The sequence below is a fragment of the Rhinolophus ferrumequinum genome, chromosome 10 (genome assembly GCF_004115265.2).
Source record: "Rhinolophus ferrumequinum isolate MPI-CBG mRhiFer1 chromosome 10, mRhiFer1_v1.p, whole genome shotgun sequence".
NCBI classification, from domain to species: Eukaryota; Metazoa; Chordata; class Mammalia; order Chiroptera; family Rhinolophidae; genus Rhinolophus; species Rhinolophus ferrumequinum.
The window spans coordinates 23,766,622-23,784,527 of NC_046293.1; the positions used below are offsets into that span (position 1 = coordinate 23,766,622).

Below are 17,906 nucleotides of genomic sequence, written 5' to 3' on the forward strand. Positions count from 1 at the left end.
CAACATATCCTTCCCTGATAAGCAGCTCTTTTAGATTTTGGAACTTGTAATACTTCTGTATTACCTTCTACCTTGTATCAATACTGGATAGCTTAGGCATTCAAACTAGCAGATCTTGACTGTCCGTTTTTTCTTATTTTTTTCCTAAATGTATACATGATCTATTTTTAGGGTAAGAAAGCCCGGGCCAGGGCAGCCCATGGCTTTGACTGGGAAGAGGAGAGGCAACCAATTCTTCAGCTTTTAACACAGCTGCTCCAGTTGGACATTCGTCACCTGTGGAACCACTCAATAATTGAAGAGGAATTTGTCAGGTAGGCAGTTAAAATGACTACAGATAATGCTGAGCTGTGAGGAATGAGGGCTCTGGTGCTACATCTGCCTTTAAATACTTCATTTCATCTCTAATGAAATGAAGTTCTAGCTCTAATACATAGAAGTATACTCAGAACAATGAGTTATTAGGAAGTAGATAATGAATGTTAGAAACTGTTGTGAATTTTTCAACTTTAATGCCCATTTATTCATTCATGAAACCGCATTTACTGAGACACTCCTAGGTGCATGGCTGGCGTCATTATAGGGAATGGAAACAAAAGTTTCTGCCCTCGTAGAGTATATTATAGAGCAAAAGCCAGTTTTTAAAATAAATAAAATATACAGTATGTTTTATGGTTTATTATTGTGGAGAAAATTAGGGGGATGGGAAGTTTGATGGAAGAGGGTTGTGATTTTATTTTTAAATTTTTCAATTATAGCTGACATTCAACATATTAGTTCCAGGTGTACAGCATAGTGGTTAGACATTTATATAACTTGTGATGTGATGCTCCTGGTAAGTCTAGTACCCACCTGACACCATAAATAGTTATTATAATATTATTGATGATATTTCGTATGTTGTACTTTACATCCCCGTGACTATTTTGTAACTGCCAATTTGTACTTCTTAATCCCTTTACTTTTTTCACCCACCACCCCCCAACCCTCCTCCCATCTGGCAACCATCAGTTTGTTCTGTGTAACTATGAAGGAGAGTTATGATTTTAAGTCAGCCGCTCTAGCAAGACCTCTTTGAGCCATGACATTTGAGCAAAGACCCAGAGGAGGTCATCAGAGCCATGATTACCTCTGGACTATCTGGAGGAAGGGCAAAGGCAAGGAAAAGGAACATCTCTCTCAAAGTCTCCAAATGCAAAGACCCTGAGGAAGGAGTGCGTCTGGCATGGACAAGAACTAGCAATGAGGCCAGAGACACCACAGCTGAGAGAGGGTGAGAGAGATAGGCTGAGGGCAGGGGAGCAGTCGGGAGCCAGACTGCGCAGACCCTTGTAGCCATCACAGTGACTGACGTTTTCTCGGAGTGAGATGGGGCCGCTCAAGCGTTCCAAGCAGGGCAATAGGTGGTCTGACTTGTACTTTAACAGAGTCATCCTGGATGTTGTGTTGAAACAGAGCATGGAGGGAAAGCAGGGAAGCAAGAGACCAGTTACAAGGCTATTGCTGTAACTTGGGCAAGAGATGAAGGTAACTTAGACCAAAGAGTGGCAGTGGAGATGGGCAGAAGTGGTTGGAGTCCATACTTCTTTCTTAAGGTAGAGCTCATAGGATGAGCTGACACATGTGTGAGGTTCAAGGGAGAGTACAGTCAAAGATGACTCACCCAGGGTTTTGGCCTGAGCATTTGGAAAAGTAGAGTTGCCTGTAACTGAAATATGGAGAAGTGTGTGGGGGCATGTTTGGGGACAATTAGACATACAAAGTTTGAGGTGCTTATTAAACATCCAAATAATGTCAGATTCGGATGCAGAATGTATAGATCTGGAGTACAGGAGAGAGGTCTGGCCTAGAAGTACACATTTTGGAACATAAAATATTTATATAAATGGTATTCATAGCCATGAGACTGAATGAGATGACTAAATCAGTAAGTAGCTAGAAGAGAGCAGAAATCCAAGGATTATACCCTGGGTACTCCAGGATTAAGAGGGTGAGATGATGAGGAGGAACCAGCCCAAGAAATGGAGAGGCAGTCTGGTATTCTGGAAGCCAGATGAAGATGTTTCAAGGTGAAAGGAGTGATCACCTGTATCACATGGAGCTGAAAGGTTATGTAAGATAAGAACTGAATTGACCATTATTTGACAATGAGAAGTCATTAATGACTTTGTCCTATCTTACATATTCAGGTTCTGTAGGGGCATCATAACTGGTTGAAAGTTGGTGATCTTGAAAGACCAAATACCTATCTGGGATCAGCAAAGCAAAGTGTAGAAGGTGGTAGATAGAAAGAAGAAAACGGGAAGACCCTGACTTTAGGGGCAGCAGGCTGAGGCAGAGCCCCAAGTAATTGAGTCTAGCCAGTTGATAGCATCATCTTACCTCCTTTCTCAGTTTGGTTACTGGTTGCTGTTACCGCCTCCTGGAGAATCCCACCATTAATCACCAGAAGAACCGCCCCACCCGGGATGCCATAGCATGCCTGCTTGGTGTCGCCTTGACACGTTACAACCATATGCTCAGTAAGTCAGCCCTCCACTTTGCCCCTCCTTTGTATTTTGCCCATAATTTCTCATGTGTAGTACTTCCACAGGTGCCACTGTGAAGATCATCCAGATGCTGCAGCACTTTGAACATCTAGCACCTGTACTGGTGGCAGCTGTGAGTCTATGGGCAACGGAATATGGCATGAAGAGCATAGTGGGAGAGATTGTAAGGTAAGTCTTCTCTGAGTTTCTAATTCTCATTTCTCAGGAAGAGGATAAAGAAAGATTGGGAATACAGTATATTCTCTGCAAACACTAGATTCCTTCATCTGTTAGATACCAGTCTTACTGGGAACTGAATTATCTTGCTATGGCTGTGTTTTCTTCCCTGCATAGAGAGATTGGACAGAAGTGTTCCCAGGAGCTGAGTCGGGACACATCAGGGGCAAAGGGCTTTGCAACCTTCCTGACAGAACTAGCAGAACGTGTCCCGGCCATCCTGATGTCCAGCATGTGCATTTTACTAGATCATCTGGATGGAGAGGTAGGTAATACCTTAGGAATCTCAGGTTTTTCTGGGGGTATATAGTCCTTTGTTGAAAGGCTATTTCTTGACAAGAAGATAGCTTTCACATGAAGTCAAATTGTCTAGTTTTATCACTGTGGCAATTCCTTCCCGTAGAGAAGCCAAAGAAGTTTATTGAATAAAGCACCTATTTCAATGTCATGTTGGTTTTATCTAGGTCTGGTAGGGGAGATGACAGTTCCACAGCTTAAGTCTAGTGACAGTGACTCCGCTGTGATTCTGAGTCCCATCCATTTCTCAGGATGAAGCTTCTTCTACCACCTGACTTGCCTTGCTTTCTCCATACAATGTGTTTTCCCATATCATCTCCCTCAGTTCTCTCTTATCTTGGAATATTAACCTGGCCATTTTCCAAACTGATGCGAGGCACTCCTAGGTGAATGTCAAGGACAAAGACAGTCCACTCATTCATCTAATTTACTTTAACTTCTTGTGCAAGACCTCATTTTCTGGCTCTAGTCTGCAAAAAAAACCCCAAACCCTGTTCTCCACCAAATTCTATAATGGACTTGCTTGGCACCCTAATGGACTCATATTTGCTTCTCTGTGTCTCATTTTCTGTTGGTAAAATAGGGCTGTGGGAGGGAAAGAGGGTGTTTATAAGTAAAAGTCAAAGGCATTGAGACCTCAGGTGAAACATAGTAATTAATGCTTTTCAAATGTATATTGGTAGGTAGATATGATTTCATATTCAGTTACCATCATGATTACCTGGGTGAGCCTTATGAGGAAAAATGGTTTGGGGCTCTGTTTATTTTTGTCCCTATATTCTCTGAGCAAACAAGCCCCATGTGGAATTCAGCTTTTTCCAGTGACCTCAGGGGTAAATACCTAGGCAGTTGACCAGAAAGAATTATAGCTAAGACAAGCAAGTTTAGACACGCAAGCTTAATCTTTTCTAAAGGCCTTGCCCCTTATTTGTACCTGGAAAAGCACAAGAATTTAGGGAAAGGAGAGTTACTATGGGAGAGCAGAGACTTATATTAACTTCATTTCTCTCTCAGAATTATGTGATGCGCAATGCTGTGCTCGCAGCCATGGCAGAGATGGTACTGCAGGTTCTGAATGGAGATCAGCTGGAGGAAGCAGCCCGAGACACCAGAGACCAGTTCTTAGACACCCTGCAAGCCCATGGCCATGATGTCAGCTCCTTTGTGCGGAGCCGTGTTTTGCAACTCTTCACCCGAATTGTCCAGCAGAAGGTGAACAAAACAGCCTTTTACATGATAAAGACATACAGTACCTCTCTATGTATAGGCCAAAGAAAAGAGGAATCTAGTGTCAAAGAAAATATCTGTCCCAAAGAAGAGCCTGGAATTCAGGTTGCTACTACTCCTAAAAAAGGTCTTCCTCCATCAAGGGCAAGGATGTCTGCTTTAAGGACGATACTGTGCTTTAACTAGTAACTCCTTTACTATTTTATATCCAATAGATAAGTTTCTTTAGAATGAATGGGTAGCTCATTTAGAGTTTACTTCAAGATCCTCTTGAGCAGAAGAATGATGTGGGATGTGAGTGGATCCTTTCTTTTCTATCCCAATAGGCTCTCCCCCTGACACGTTTCCAGGCAGTGGTGGCCTTAGCAGTGGGACGTCTGGCAGACAAGTCGGTGCTAGTATGTAAAAATGCCATCCAGCTGCTGGCCAGTTTTCTCGCCAATAATCCCTTTTCCTGCAAGGTGAGTAGGCTTGAGGTACCCAAAAGAGAAGGAATTAAATGGGAATGGATGAAATTATGTGACTTAGTGACCCTGATAGTCATCTTACCTTGATAGCTTAGTGATACCGACCTTGCTGGACCACTACAGAAGGAAACCCAGAAACTACAAGAGATGAGGGCCAAGAGGCAAACTGCAGCTGCTTGTGAGTAGTTACTGTGTAGGAGTCCCACTGCCCACTACCCACCCCCCCCCCCCAGTCATCTTCCTGCAGCAGAAACTAAAGGAAGAGTCTAAGTGAGACTTTCTCATTCAGCCACAGTGCTAGACCCAGAGGAAGAGTGGGAAGCCATGCTGCCAGAGTTAAAGTCTACCCTGCAACAACTGCTGAAACTTCCCCAGGAAGAAGAGATTCCTGAGAAAATTGCTACTACAGAGACAACTGAAGCAGTAAAAGGACGCATCCGTCAGTTGCTTGCCAAAGCTAGTTACAAGTATGTGAAAAAATGAGGTATTCTTTAATGGCCTGTTTAGGTTTAGAGTTTAACCTTTGAGAACCAAAATTGCTTTAAAATGAACTGCACTTAGAGTATGCTGCCACCAGATGATGGTAGTTGGTGTTTTCACTATAGTAATGGTCTGTACACCAGATTTATGCCAAAGGCATAGTCCACAATTAAACGTACTTTTCTACGTTTACAAATGTTTAAAGAAACTACTAAACCAACCTAATGTAAATAGTTTTATATTGAATATGGCAAAAGTCCTCCTTTCTTTGAAGAAGAAAGCCTGTAAATATAATTCTATTTATATGATCTTAAGTAAATTGTTTAAACTTTCTGAGTCTCAGTTTTATTACTTGTAAAATAAGTTGATTAGATCATATGATTTCTAATGACTCTCTAATTCTAAATTCTGTGAGCTAATAAATAATATCAAACTTGCTTAATCCTACTTTAATCTTTAAATCAACCTAATATGAATCCTGATCGTAGAGAAAAAATTTCTTCCAGTGTTTTTGTGACTCTAGAACTTTGGAGCAGCTTAGCAAAAAAAGCCCTTAGAGCTGTCATCAGGTTTTCTTAAACCTCAGCCACAGTTATTTATTTACTTTTTACCTAATTAGGCTGTTCAGAAAATGCTGACTATGAACAGAATGTGGCTATCCCTCACATCTCTCTTTCCTTTGCTAAAGCATAAAGAGATACTGTAGTTTTATAACTGCTGCTTCTGCCTCCAAGCACGCTCGTGTCTCCTATCAGTAAAAAAGATTTCATCTCATTTAAAAATGTCACTTTCTCCTTCCGAAATCCTCAGCAGTCGGTAATGGGGTATGGTGCTAATAATAACTGAGGTGTTGGCTTCCGACGACAAATTTAAACCTGTATTAGAACAAAGTTTTTTAATAACTGTCGTAACAGTTTAATAACAGGTTTTTTTATTTGTTTGTTTTTTAATTTGATTGGGGAAGATGGGGGGACAGTGTTTCTCCAGGGCCCATCAGCTCCAGGTCCAATCACTGTTTTCAAATTTCAAATAAACTGCAGGGGGCGCAGCCCACCATCCCATGCGGGAATTGAACCGGCTCGTGCTCTAAGCAACTGAGCCATCCGGCCACCCCAATAACAGTTTCTTTAAGCAGAAATTTACTTTTAAAAAACCAGACAATACATTCACATGGTACAAAACTTTAAATTACAAAAAGGACATACCATGAAAAGTCCCTTCCAAACCTGCACCTAGCTACTTAGTCCTACAGGGAAGCAATGTTCACAGTTTATTGAATGTCCTTCTAGAGATACCATGTATGTAGACATATAGCCAAATGTATGTTCTTCCTCCACCCTTCACACAAGTGATAGAATTCTCTGCCCACTGACCTACCACCTTGCCTTTTTCACTTAACTATGTATCCCAGTGGCTTTTTAATATTTGTACATGAATAGCTGCCTCAGTATTTTTCATGGCTACATAAAATCCCATTGTATAGATGTAGCATGAATTAACCAGTTATTGAAAGTTTGTTTTGTCTAAACTCACTTGGCAAAGTTTTCAAACAGATGTTTGGAATAGGTTTGTGATTTTTAAAATTTAAAAGCCTTACTTGAGTTTTTTGAAGACTATAGTAAAGCCTTGTCACTTCAGAAATAGGAAAAGTATTTGAGCTCCACCCCTTCATAGGTACTTCACAAATTTCTAAGCATGAAAAGGTGTTCGTTTTCTTTGGGGCATTAAGTCTAAGTGCTTGATGGAATCATGAGGTAGGCTCCCTTATAAAAGGCTACAGTGATACTCTTGTATGTCAGTTATAATTTTTTTTTTTAAAGGCTGCCATGACGTTTTTATGGGTACAGAATTGGTGACAGGTTGATGTTCTTTCAGGCGGGCCATCATTCTCACTCAAGAAGCCATAGGCCACTTCCAGGAGTCTGAACCCTTCAGTCAGATGGACCCAGAAGAGTCAGAGGAGACCACGTTCCTGAATCTCTTAGGAACTATTTTCAAAGGTAATTTATTTTCCTTCTTCAGTCAACAGACAAAATAGTTCTAGTATTTTACAGACCATTTACTTTATGCCAGACACTGGCCTAGCTAACAGAACCTGGTGCTGAAAGAGGCCAAAGGGGAGTTAGCAGTGCTTCTGCCCTGAAATGGAAGCAGCCCACGGGCCCAAAATTGATAGACACAGAGTGAGAAAGGGTATTTCCAAACCAGAGGAATCTTTTTTGAGAAACAAACCAAGATATTTTAGAATAAGTTCTAAATTTATACCTTCTTTTTGTGGAAAAAAATACCCAGGGATGTTTGTACTTGTTGGATTTCCCCATCTTGAACATTCTCTAATTCCTAGGCCCAGCAGCTTCCACACAGGAGAAGAATCCCCAGGGGTCTGCAGAGAATATGGACCCAGGACAGACCGACTGCAAAGATAAGCCCAGTGTGTCAGAGGCAGAGAGATCCAGGGGAAAGGATGCACTGGTGAAGCAAGAGATGCTGGTCCAGTATCTGCAGGACGCGTATAGCTTCTCTCTGAAGATCACAGAGGCCATCGGCATCATCAGCAAGATGATGTATGAAAACACAACCACAGGTACGGTGTGCCAGAGGCCCTTTCTGTAAGGACTGGGCCTTGGGGTTGGAACAATAGAGAATTACAGGAGTCAGCATTCTCGGGGAAAAGGAGGAAGGCCCCCACTTGCATGGTACTATATCAAGAAAGGTTCTATCTTTGAGATTGGGGGGAAGTTTGGCCAAGCAGATGGGTGACATTTGTGTCTGTCCTCTCAGTGGTACAGGAGGTGATTGAATTCTTTGTGGTGGCATTCCAATTTGGGGTACCTCAGGCCCTGTTTGGGGTGCGCCGCATGCTGCCTCTTATCTGGTCTAAGGAGCCTGGTGTCCGGGAAGCTGTGCTTAACGCCTACCGCCAACTTTACCTCAACTCCAAAGGGGACTCAGCCAGGTATATGGGTACTCTTGCCTTTGCTGACTTTTTTGATGTCAGCTTCTCAGGATGTTTCTATTCTCCTGAAGAAATTGAGAGTGGGGGCGCCATCCTTCTAGAGGAGTTCTGAGTCCATAGACAGTAGGTCTGTCATGGGGCTCAGGGTAGGGCTAAACTACACCCATCCAGCGAAACCCATCCTAAGCCATTATTTGACGCTGTGGGGGGATAGTCCTAATCACCTGTTGCCAGGTTCAATGTATCAGTCTTTAATGTCCCCTGGTGTTTACTGTACCCACAGAGCCAAGGCCCAGGCTTTGATTCAGAATCTCTCTTTGCTGCTAGTGGATGCCTCAGTTGGGACCATGCAATGTCTTGAGGAAATTGTAAGTCTCCTCACTTCCTCTTTCTTTAATCATTCAACATGACTGAAGTATTAGTGAGTGATTGATTACTGTGTGTTCAGCAGTTTACACAGCTTAACAAAGAAGGATAAAATCATTCGTTTCGAAGTTTCCAACTTAAAAGGAACCGGCAGTTTACTTGGTAGCCAAAAAACACAAAACACTTACTGAATAATGCAACAGATAGATAATTAAGTGCCAGAATAAATGACCCAGGTAATGGTTATAGTAGCAGTAGTAATAGAATAATAACATTATATATGCCAGGCACTAGTCTTAGCACTTTATTCATGTTAACATGTTTAATCCTCACAACAACCCTATGAGGTAATACTACTATTATCCACATTTTACAATGAGAAATCTGACGCACAGAGACGTTAAAGAACTCAGCTAGTTACAGCCAGTTAGTGGCAAAGTTTGAGATTCAAACTCAGGCAGAAAAGCTCCAGAAAGCATACTCCTAACTTATACGTTATACTGATGAGTACAGAGTGGGAAAGAGCGGTGTGAAGTCGAATGGGCGGAAAGCTTCCTGAAGGTGGTATGGCTTAAGTTGGGTCTTGAGGAGTAGGATTTAGTGAGTTTGAGAAAGGAGGGAAAGCGTTTGAGACAGAAAGCCAAGAAAGAGCAGAGTCAATGTTGTAGAATGAGGAAGATTGTGTTCTGGCTCAAAATTGATAGCTGGAAAAGATAATAAAGCTGGGAATGTGAGTTGGAACTAAATTAGGAACATCCCTGGATGCCCTTCCAGAGTCCAGGACTTTAACCTTGTTAGCCAGGGACTCCAGTATTTTAGGTAAACCTGCTCTGCCGCCTTTGGATTATGGGGACAAAAGGTGGAGGTGGTGCTGACCACCAGCTTCCACTGACAGGAGCACTACTGCCAGCCACATTTTTCTCCCCACTGGGTAAAAGAAAAGAGGCCGCTGGTGGTGACTGGCCTAAGATCCACAGGCTAGCTACTGGTCCAAGCCCCTGTAGTAGGCAAAGGACACAGGTTTCTAAATGATGAGCCACAGTGTGGCATGATGAAATAGATGTCCGGGACACTGATCCAGCAGTAGCATACAAGTTGGTTGGAGAGGAGACTAGGGACAGGAAGGTCCCTGGTGGCTGCCATAGGTGTGTAATGACAAGAAGGGGCTAGACTCTGGGAGTGGGAGAGAAATCTATAGAATTGCATTTAATGGAAGACAAATTTTAAAGGAAGAATAGGTAGGATTAAGTGACTGATTCTTAAAAACTTAGGTGACTGAGGCCGGCCCGCATGGCTCAGGTAGTTGGAGCCCTGTGCTCTTAATGCCGAGGTCGCCGGTTCGATTCCCACATGGGCTAGTGAGCTACGCCCTCTACAGCTAAGATTGTGAACAACAGCTCACCCTGGAGGTGAGCTTCTGTGAGCTGCCGTGGGCTACCGTGTGCTGCCATGAGTGGCCTGCAGCCAGCGTGAGCGGCTGGCAGCCTGGCGGTGAACTGCTGTGAGCAACTGACTGATGACTGGCAACCGACTACCTCAGTGGGGGTGGGGGGGAGGCAAAGCTCATAATACTACCATGGGTCCGGGAGCTGTGTCCTACACTACTAGACTGAGAAACAACAGCATAAACTGGAGTGGGGGGAGGAGGCGGAAGAAGGGGGAGGGAATTAGGTGACTGAAATTTTATGCATATGTGATTAAGAGTGTTGGTACCATTGCAAAATGAAAAGGCAAGGAATGGGTTTGTGGTAACATCAAGAAAACCTACAAGAAACCTCCAGAATGTGGTCAGAACCATAGAGCCACATGGAACTCAACAAGGTCAGTTTCAGTATTTCATCTTAATGAACAGAGTCGTGAAGGCATGAGAGTAGAAGAGTAGTAGCTATGGAAGTACCTCCCCAAAGCCCCACTTTCCATTATGAGCCTCCTCCTTCCTTTTCCATTCCTGAGTATTGCTTTTCCCCACTTCCGAGGAGTACACCAAGGATCAGGGCAATCATTATTTTTTGGCCTGGGGCCTTTTTCTTTTTCCTTCAGCTCTGTGAGTTTGTGCAGAAGGATGAATTGAAACCAGCAGTGACCCAGCTGCTTTGGGAGCGGGCAACTGAGAAGGTCCCCTGCTCCGCTCTGGAGCGCTGTTCCTCCGTCATGCTTCTTGGGATGATGGCACGGTGAGGCTCAGATCCAGACGGGCAGTAGGATGAGAGGAAAGGAAGGTTCTGAGTAGGTTCCTATCCTTTAATAATAGCAGCTGAGCCCTGTGTGTGAGTTGGCTACCTAAATGGAAAATAAAATAGTGAAAGTACCAGCATCCCCTGCCTAGCAGAAATGGTGGAGTCAATAGAAAAAGAGGGATTCCGAGAGGCGGCCCTGGGTCAGAACCTCTTTGTAGTGCTCCAGACTCTGGAAGCCCTGTGTTGGGTGTAGGTACCCGTGGTATTGTCCCTACAAACAGTCATGTCCATGAGTAGCTTTAACTATGGCTTCTTTCCCCTAGAGGAAAACCAGAAATTGTAGGAAGCAACTTAGACACCCTGGTGAGCATAGGGCTGGATGAGAAGCTCCCACAGGACTACAGGCTGGCCCAACAGGTGTGCCATGCCATTGCCAACATCTCTGACAGGAGAAAGGTATGTGGGGTAGTTACATCCACACTAAGGGGAGTTGGAGGGTCCTCTTATCCACCCTCTACACCCCCACATACTATCTTTCCTGTTCTCAACAGCCGTCTCTGGACAAATGTCACCCTCCCTTCCGGCTGCCTCAGGAACACAGGTTGTTTGAGCGACTACAGGAGATGGTCACTAAAGGTGAGCTATCATGAAGAGCCTTGGGCAGAATTGGGTTCTTTGTGTGCTGTGGGCAACTCCTCTGTTCTCCCATTCAGGCTTTGTCCACCCAGACCCACTCTGGATCCCCTTCAAAGAGGTGGCCGTGACCCTCATTTACCAACTCGCAGAGGGCCCTGAGGGGATCTGTGCCCAGATATTACAGGGATGTGCAAAGCAGGCCCTGGAGAAGCTAGAGGAAAAGAGCAACCCCCAGAAGGACCCGAGTAAGTGGGCAAAGGGTCGGTGGGCCCCGTGGGCAGCAGCCAGCTTCTGCTTTCCCTGCAGGCAAGAAGCCACTGCTACCACCACTTCCTACGATGCCTGACCCGCTCAGCCCTCACTGTCACATTTTTGTTGCTCACGTTGGGCCAGTCATCACCACCATTCCCCACCCCACCACCACATCTCTAGCTTCTTTACTCATTTGTGTAGCACATGAGCAAGGGGCAGGTCAGTGAAAACAGGATGCAGAGTCTTGTGAGACTCGATTATGTTGTTTTCTTCTTGCCTTTCCTCTCCCCTCCAGAGGAGACCCCCATGCTCTCCACTTTCCTGTTGATGAACCTGCTGTCCCTGGCTGGGGATGTGGCCCTGCAGCAGCTGATTCATTTGGAATACGCAGTGAGTGGAGAGCTTTGTCGGCGCCGAGTTCTTCGGGAAGAACGGGAGCATAAGACTAAAGAGTCAAAAGAGGTGAATGAAGTGCCTGGGCTTTTGGGCTCGTGTCCCAAGCATTTCCCAGATTTGTTTCATGACCTCAGGTCATTCACGTTTCCTTCTGGGATCTCTTTTTTCCTTACTATTAAATGAAATGAAGATGACACTCCGCATCCTTGTGCTACTACACTAGAAAAGATGAATGAGAACTAAGACCAGTCTGTCCCTGATCACCATGTCTTAGGTAAACACAAAGCATTAGTTAGGGACCTGAGCATAAAAATAGTCTCTACCCTGGCCGGCCTGGTGGCTCAGGCGGTTGGAGCTCCGTGCTCCTAACTCCAAAGGCTGCCAGTTCGATTCCCACATGGCCCAGTGGGCTCTCGACCACAAGGTTGCCACTTCAAATCCTCGAGTCCCGCAAGGGATGGTGGGCTCCGCCCCTACAACTAAGATTGAACATGGCAGCTCGAGCTGAGCTGCCTCCTGGATGGCTCAGTTGGTTGGAACACAGGCTCTCAACCACAAGGTTGCCAGTTCAATTCCTCCATTCCTGCAAGGGATGGTAGGCTGTGCCCCCTGCAACTAGAAACAGCAACTGGACCTGGAGCTGAGCTGTGCCCTCCACAACTAAGACTGAAAGGACAACAACTTGAAGCTGAACGGCACCCTCCACAGCTAAGATTGAAAGGACAACAACTTGACTTGGAAAAAAAAAGTCCTGGAAGTACACACTGTTCCCCCAATCAAGTCCTGTTCCCCTTCCCCAATAAAATATTAAAAAAAAAAAAAATAGGCTCTACCCAAGGTAGTGTTTGTTAGAACCTGTACATCAGCCTTGGTGACAGCCTACCCCCTGATGGGGACCTTGGGTTCTCCACTAGAGGCAGTGATGTCTTGCAGACAAAACACAGCCTTGCTTCAGTGGGGTGAGGTCTGACCTTCTCTATGACCTTGAACCATTATCTGGTTTGATCTGTCTGTTTCCCATATACAGAAAATGATATGCTTCTATGGGGAGTTAAGAAGAGATAGGAATATGCTTTGGCAACTTAAAAAACAAATATAGGGCACCTAGTTCTTTTCCTCTTTAATTTGGGACTCCTTCCTCTCTACAGATACAGTTAACAATTCTATGAATGGTTTTGCAGAATTCACCTTTTCCCAAATCCATTCATGCAAAATGAAGGATAGGTGGAATCAAAACTAATGTCTCTGATCACCCATAATCCCTGGCTTCTTTCTTAATAGAATGTAAGCACTGAGACCACCATGGAGGAGGAGATGGGGCTGGTAGGGGCCACTGCTGATGACATGGAGGCAGAACTAATCCGCAGCATCTGTGAGATGGAACTATTAGATGGTAAGAAGAATTGCTGAGTGACCTTCTCCCCAAATGAAATAACCGATCGCAAACCTGCAGTTGTTCTTCCAACAGGCAAACAGATACTGGCTGCCTTTGTTCCACTTCTGCTTAAAGTCTGCAACAACCCTGGCCTCTACAGTAACCCAGAGCTCTGTGTAGCTGCGTCACTTGCGCTTGGCAAGTTCTGCATGATCAGGTAGGCCCTGGGGTTGGCACCGCCTTCTCAAAGGGGATGGGGATGGTATCATTTCCCTGATGATCCTCTCCTTGCCCCTAGCGCCACTTTCTGTGACTCCCAGCTCCGTCTTCTGTTCACCATGTTAGAAAAGTCCTCACTCCCCATTCTCCGTTCAAACATCATGATTGCTACTGGGGATCTGGCCATCCGCTTCCCCAACCTGGTGGACCCCTGGACACCTCATCTGTATGCTCGGTAAGAGATCCTTCACAATGCTTTAGCAGCCCCCGCCAGCTCTGGGAAGGTCTAGTTAAGTCAGTATGAGAATCACTGAAGCTGCATTACCCTGGTCTTTAGCATTACCTGGAACATCTGCTTGTTACTTGACCTGTACAGGAACTGGCTAAGTATGGCCCCACAGGGATTGATGAACTAACTAGATAAAGCCTTGGCTAAACCTTGGCCTTTTTCCTCAATCCCAGCTTTCAACTCGACAGTTTTCTAACTGCTTCTAAAATGGCACATTAAGAAGTGGTACTACTAGGGGCAGGCAGAATGCTCAGTTGGTTAGAGCGCGAGCTCTTAACAAAGTTGCCGGTTCAATTCTCGCATGGGATGGTGGGCTGCGCCCCCTGCAACTAACGATTGAAAACGGCAACTGGACTTGGAGCTGAGCTGCGCCCTCCGCAACTAGATTGAAGGACACGACTGATAGGTCCTGGAAAAATACACTGTTCCCAAGTAATCCCCAATAAAAAAAAAAGAAGTGGTCCTAGATTCCTAATGAGGGCCTTTCCTGCCAGTGTCAGGGTGTAGCCCACGGTCTTAGTCCCAATGACTTGAGATTTTTTTCCTAGCCTCCGTGACCCAGCCCAGCAAGTACGGAAAACAGCAGGGCTGGTGATGACCCACCTGATCCTGAAGGACATGGTGAAGGTGAAGGGGCAGGTTAGCGAGATGGCTGTGCTGCTCATTGATCCTGTGCCTCAGATTGCTGCCCTGGCCAAGAACTTCTTCAATGAGCTTTCCCACAAGGTAAGAGGCAGACCAGTAGCGTAGGGTTTGCTGCCAAGGGAACATGTAGGTCACCTGTCTCTTTACCATGATTCTCTCTTACAGGGCAATGCAATCTATAATCTCCTTCCAGATATCATCAGCCGCCTGTCAGACCCGGAGGGAGGGGTGGAAGAAGAGCCTTTTCACACCATCATGAAGTATGCTTTGCTGGGCCTTGGGGCATGTTTTTCACATAGCACGGGCTTAGCAATCAAAGAAACCTGTACAGTCATGTGCTGCTTAACAACAGGGATATGTTCGGAGAAATGAGTCAACTAGGCAATTTCATCGTTTTGTAAACATCACAGAGTGCACTTACACAAACCTAGATGTCTGGCCCACCATGCACTGGGGCTGTATGGTATAGCCTGTTGCTCCTGGGCTACAGGCCTGTACAGCGTGTTACTGTGCAAAACAACACGAGAGTAAATCAAGTGCAAGAGAAAATGATACAATCAAGAGATAGTAAACACGAGATGTCTGAGGCTGGTGCCAGTGTAACACGACATACTGTTTTACAGCAAACTTTTTTTCTAAGTAGAAAGAGCACATCACTTTTTAAAATGATAAAAAGTATAATATAGTAAATACATAAACCAGTAACACGGTCATTCATTATCAAGTATTATGTACTGTACATACTTGTATACAACTGGCAGCGCTGTAGTTTGTGTACACCAGCGTCACCACAAACACAAACATTATGACAGTTACATCACCAGGTGGTAGGAGTTTTTCAGCTCCATTGTAATCTCATGGGACCACCACTGTCTGAATCTGCTACTTGTTAGCTGTATGGCCTTCAGCAGTAAGTTAACCTCTCTCTTGGCCTTTTTCTCCTGTATGAAATGAGCCCAATAATACTTGCCCCTTCGTTCTCGAGAAGATTCAGTAAGCTCAAGTTCCTGACATGGCGGTAGGCACATACTGTAGCAGTATTCACTAGGTCGCAGCTGTTCTTGTTATAAATTTCCATTCACTGTGAAAATTCCTCAGGAGAGTGGGGTGGACCCTCCTTTGGGCTATGGGAGAGGGCAGATGTAGGAGAGCAGCTGCCTACAGATAGGCAGGCGTGGGCCATGGCAGAGAAGATTGTTCTACGGCAGGAGGACTGGCGCTAGGGGAGGGCCCGGGGAGGGTGGTAGTGGGGGGTTAGAGCCGCCCCGGCGATGGAACATCAGCAGCCCGCCTCTCTGCAGGCAGCTGCTCTCCTACATCACCAAGGACAAGCAGACTGAGAGCCTGGTGGAGAAGCTGTGTCAGCGGTTCCGCACAGCCAGGTATGCTGCCTTCCTTGGGGGGTTCTTTGTGCTGAGAGGGGCCCTGCAGGGACAGGAGGAGATGCTGGAGGAGCATGGGCCTTTACTTCCTATACCTCCCGCTGCTCCTCACAAAGCCTTTCCCATCTGCAGAACCGAGCGGCAGTACCGGGACCTGGCCTACTGCATATCACAGTTGCCCTTCACAGAGCGGGGCCTCCGCAAGATGCTGGACAACTTTGACTGCTTTGGAGACAAACTGTCAGATGAGTCCATCTTCAGTGCTTTTTTGTCAGTTGTGAGCAAGCTGCGGCGTGGGGCCAAGCCTGAGGGCAAGGTGAGCAGCGCCTGCTCGGTGGGTCCCACACTAGTCCATGCAGCCTGCAGTCCTGAGGCTCCTGAAGTCACCCACATACTGCCTCACTTAGCCCCAGCTTGATTGCAACCAAGTAACCAGAGACCAGATCTTTCTGTCTCCAATTCCTGTTTCTTTGGTGGTTCTTTTTAAATAAACTTTTTTAAAGTAGTTTTAGGTTTAAAGCAAAATTGAGTGGAAAGTATCGAGTTCCCCCCATGCCCTCTGCCCCCACATATTCACAACTTCCCCCGTTATCAACATTCCCCACCAGAGTGGGACAGTTGTTATAATTAGTGAACCTAGATGGACACATCATTGTCACCCAAAGTCCATGGTTACATTAGGGTTCACTCTTGGCTCCTGTACATACTATGGTTCTGGACAAATGACCTGTGTCCACCATTGTAGTATCATGCAGAGTAGTTTCACTGCCCTAAAAATCCTCTGTGCTCTCCCTGTTCACCCCTTTTCCCCCTAACCCCTGGGGGCAAACCACTGATCTTTTCACTGTTTCCAGTTTTGCCTTTTCCAGATTGTCATACAGTTGGAATCATACAGTATATACCCTTCTCAGACTGGTTTCTTTCACCTAGTAATACGCGTTTTAACTTTTAACCACGTCTTTTCATGGCCTTGGTTTTTTTTGATCATAGAAATAACATATTTCCAGGTCTTATCTTAATCTCTTTTTCCCTCCAGGCTATAATAGATGAATTTGAACAGAAGCTTCGGGCTTGTCACACAAGAGGGTTGGATGCAATAGAGGAACTTGAGATTGGCCAGGGGAATAGCCAGAAAACCCCACCAGCCAAGAAACAATCCGCAGGTATGTAGGGCAGCCCTGTAGGTGGAGCAATCAGACTGGCTCTCCTCTCAGATAGAGGTTCTGTTTTGTCTTTTGGACTCATGCCCTGCCTTTTCTAGTCGCTAGGCACCGGCATCTGGCTTCTGCAGCCTCAGACAATGACTTTGTCACACCTGAGCCCCGACGTACTACCCGTCGGCATCCGAACACCCAGAAGCGAACTACAAAAAAGAAACCCAGAATTGTCTTCTCAAGTGATGAGTCCAGCGAGGAAGGTACAGTGCTCCCTCCCAGCCAGCACTGAAGGAACATAGCTTGGGGAGTAGGGGGCTGGTTTTGATGGGGTCCTGCTGGGTTGACTCTCCACCCACTCCCCCAAAGTCCTCTTCCTCCCTGCATTTGGGTTTTATTTCTGCACTGTGGTTTGGGCCTGTCTTATTTGTTCTCTGAGATTGTTGTTCACCATCTTTGTGACTCAGCTTTTTCTTGTTTTTCCAATTCTTGGAATAGAGCTTTCAGCAGAGATGACAGAAGATGAGACACCCAAGAAAACCACCCCCATCCGCCGAGCATCTACTCGCAGGCACAGGTCCTAGGAGATTGGCTTGCCTGTTCCCATCCCTGCTGTACAGGGTGTCTTGGGTGACCCTGAATTCCATTCCCCTTGTAAAATACTTATTTGCCTGTGTCCTTGGTTTTTAAATATAAATCATCTTTATAATATAAAGCATTTTTCTTAAACCAGGCGAACTGAACTGAGTTGAGCTGCTTTCACTAGAATATGTTTGCCAGTCTCCTCGTTTTCTAATGAATAAATGTTTTTTATATACTTTTA

General features: G+C 45.3%; 1 protein-coding gene across 3 annotated transcripts in view; it reads left to right on the forward strand.

Moving 5' to 3' along the window:
* The window catches only part of NCAPD2 (non-SMC condensin I complex subunit D2), a 28,495-nt gene extending 10,589 nt beyond the window's left edge, over positions 1-17,906 (forward strand). For 2 of the 3 annotated variants that reach the window (XM_033116988.1, XM_033116987.1), the window contains exons 6-32: positions 172-314; positions 2,395-2,522; positions 2,594-2,717; positions 2,883-3,030; positions 4,077-4,274; positions 4,616-4,750; positions 4,847-4,934; positions 5,046-5,223; positions 7,112-7,236; positions 7,581-7,820; positions 8,018-8,192; positions 8,476-8,560; positions 10,599-10,732; positions 11,059-11,191; positions 11,287-11,371; positions 11,449-11,616; positions 11,919-12,085; positions 13,301-13,412; positions 13,473-13,611; positions 13,693-13,848; positions 14,451-14,628; positions 14,713-14,807; positions 15,849-15,929; positions 16,062-16,245; positions 16,966-17,092; positions 17,191-17,346; positions 17,582-17,906. In XM_033116988.1, the coding sequence (XP_032972879.1) occupies positions 172-314; positions 2,395-2,522; positions 2,594-2,717; positions 2,883-3,030; positions 4,077-4,274; positions 4,616-4,750; positions 4,847-4,934; positions 5,046-5,223; positions 7,112-7,236; positions 7,581-7,820; positions 8,018-8,192; positions 8,476-8,560; positions 10,599-10,732; positions 11,059-11,191; positions 11,287-11,371; positions 11,449-11,616; positions 11,919-12,085; positions 13,301-13,412; positions 13,473-13,611; positions 13,693-13,848; positions 14,451-14,628; positions 14,713-14,807; positions 15,849-15,929; positions 16,062-16,245; positions 16,966-17,092; positions 17,191-17,346; positions 17,582-17,667 (3,768 nt within the window). In that variant the 3' untranslated portion in view covers positions 17,668-17,906. The remainder of the gene's footprint in view (positions 1-171; positions 315-2,394; positions 2,523-2,593; positions 2,718-2,882; positions 3,031-4,076; positions 4,275-4,615; positions 4,751-4,846; positions 4,935-5,045; positions 5,224-7,111; positions 7,237-7,580; positions 7,821-8,017; positions 8,193-8,475; positions 8,561-10,598; positions 10,733-11,058; positions 11,192-11,286; positions 11,372-11,448; positions 11,617-11,918; positions 12,086-13,300; positions 13,413-13,472; positions 13,612-13,692; positions 13,849-14,450; positions 14,629-14,712; positions 14,808-15,848; positions 15,930-16,061; positions 16,246-16,965; positions 17,093-17,190; positions 17,347-17,581) is intronic. The other variant, XM_033116989.1, reaches the window with a different exon arrangement.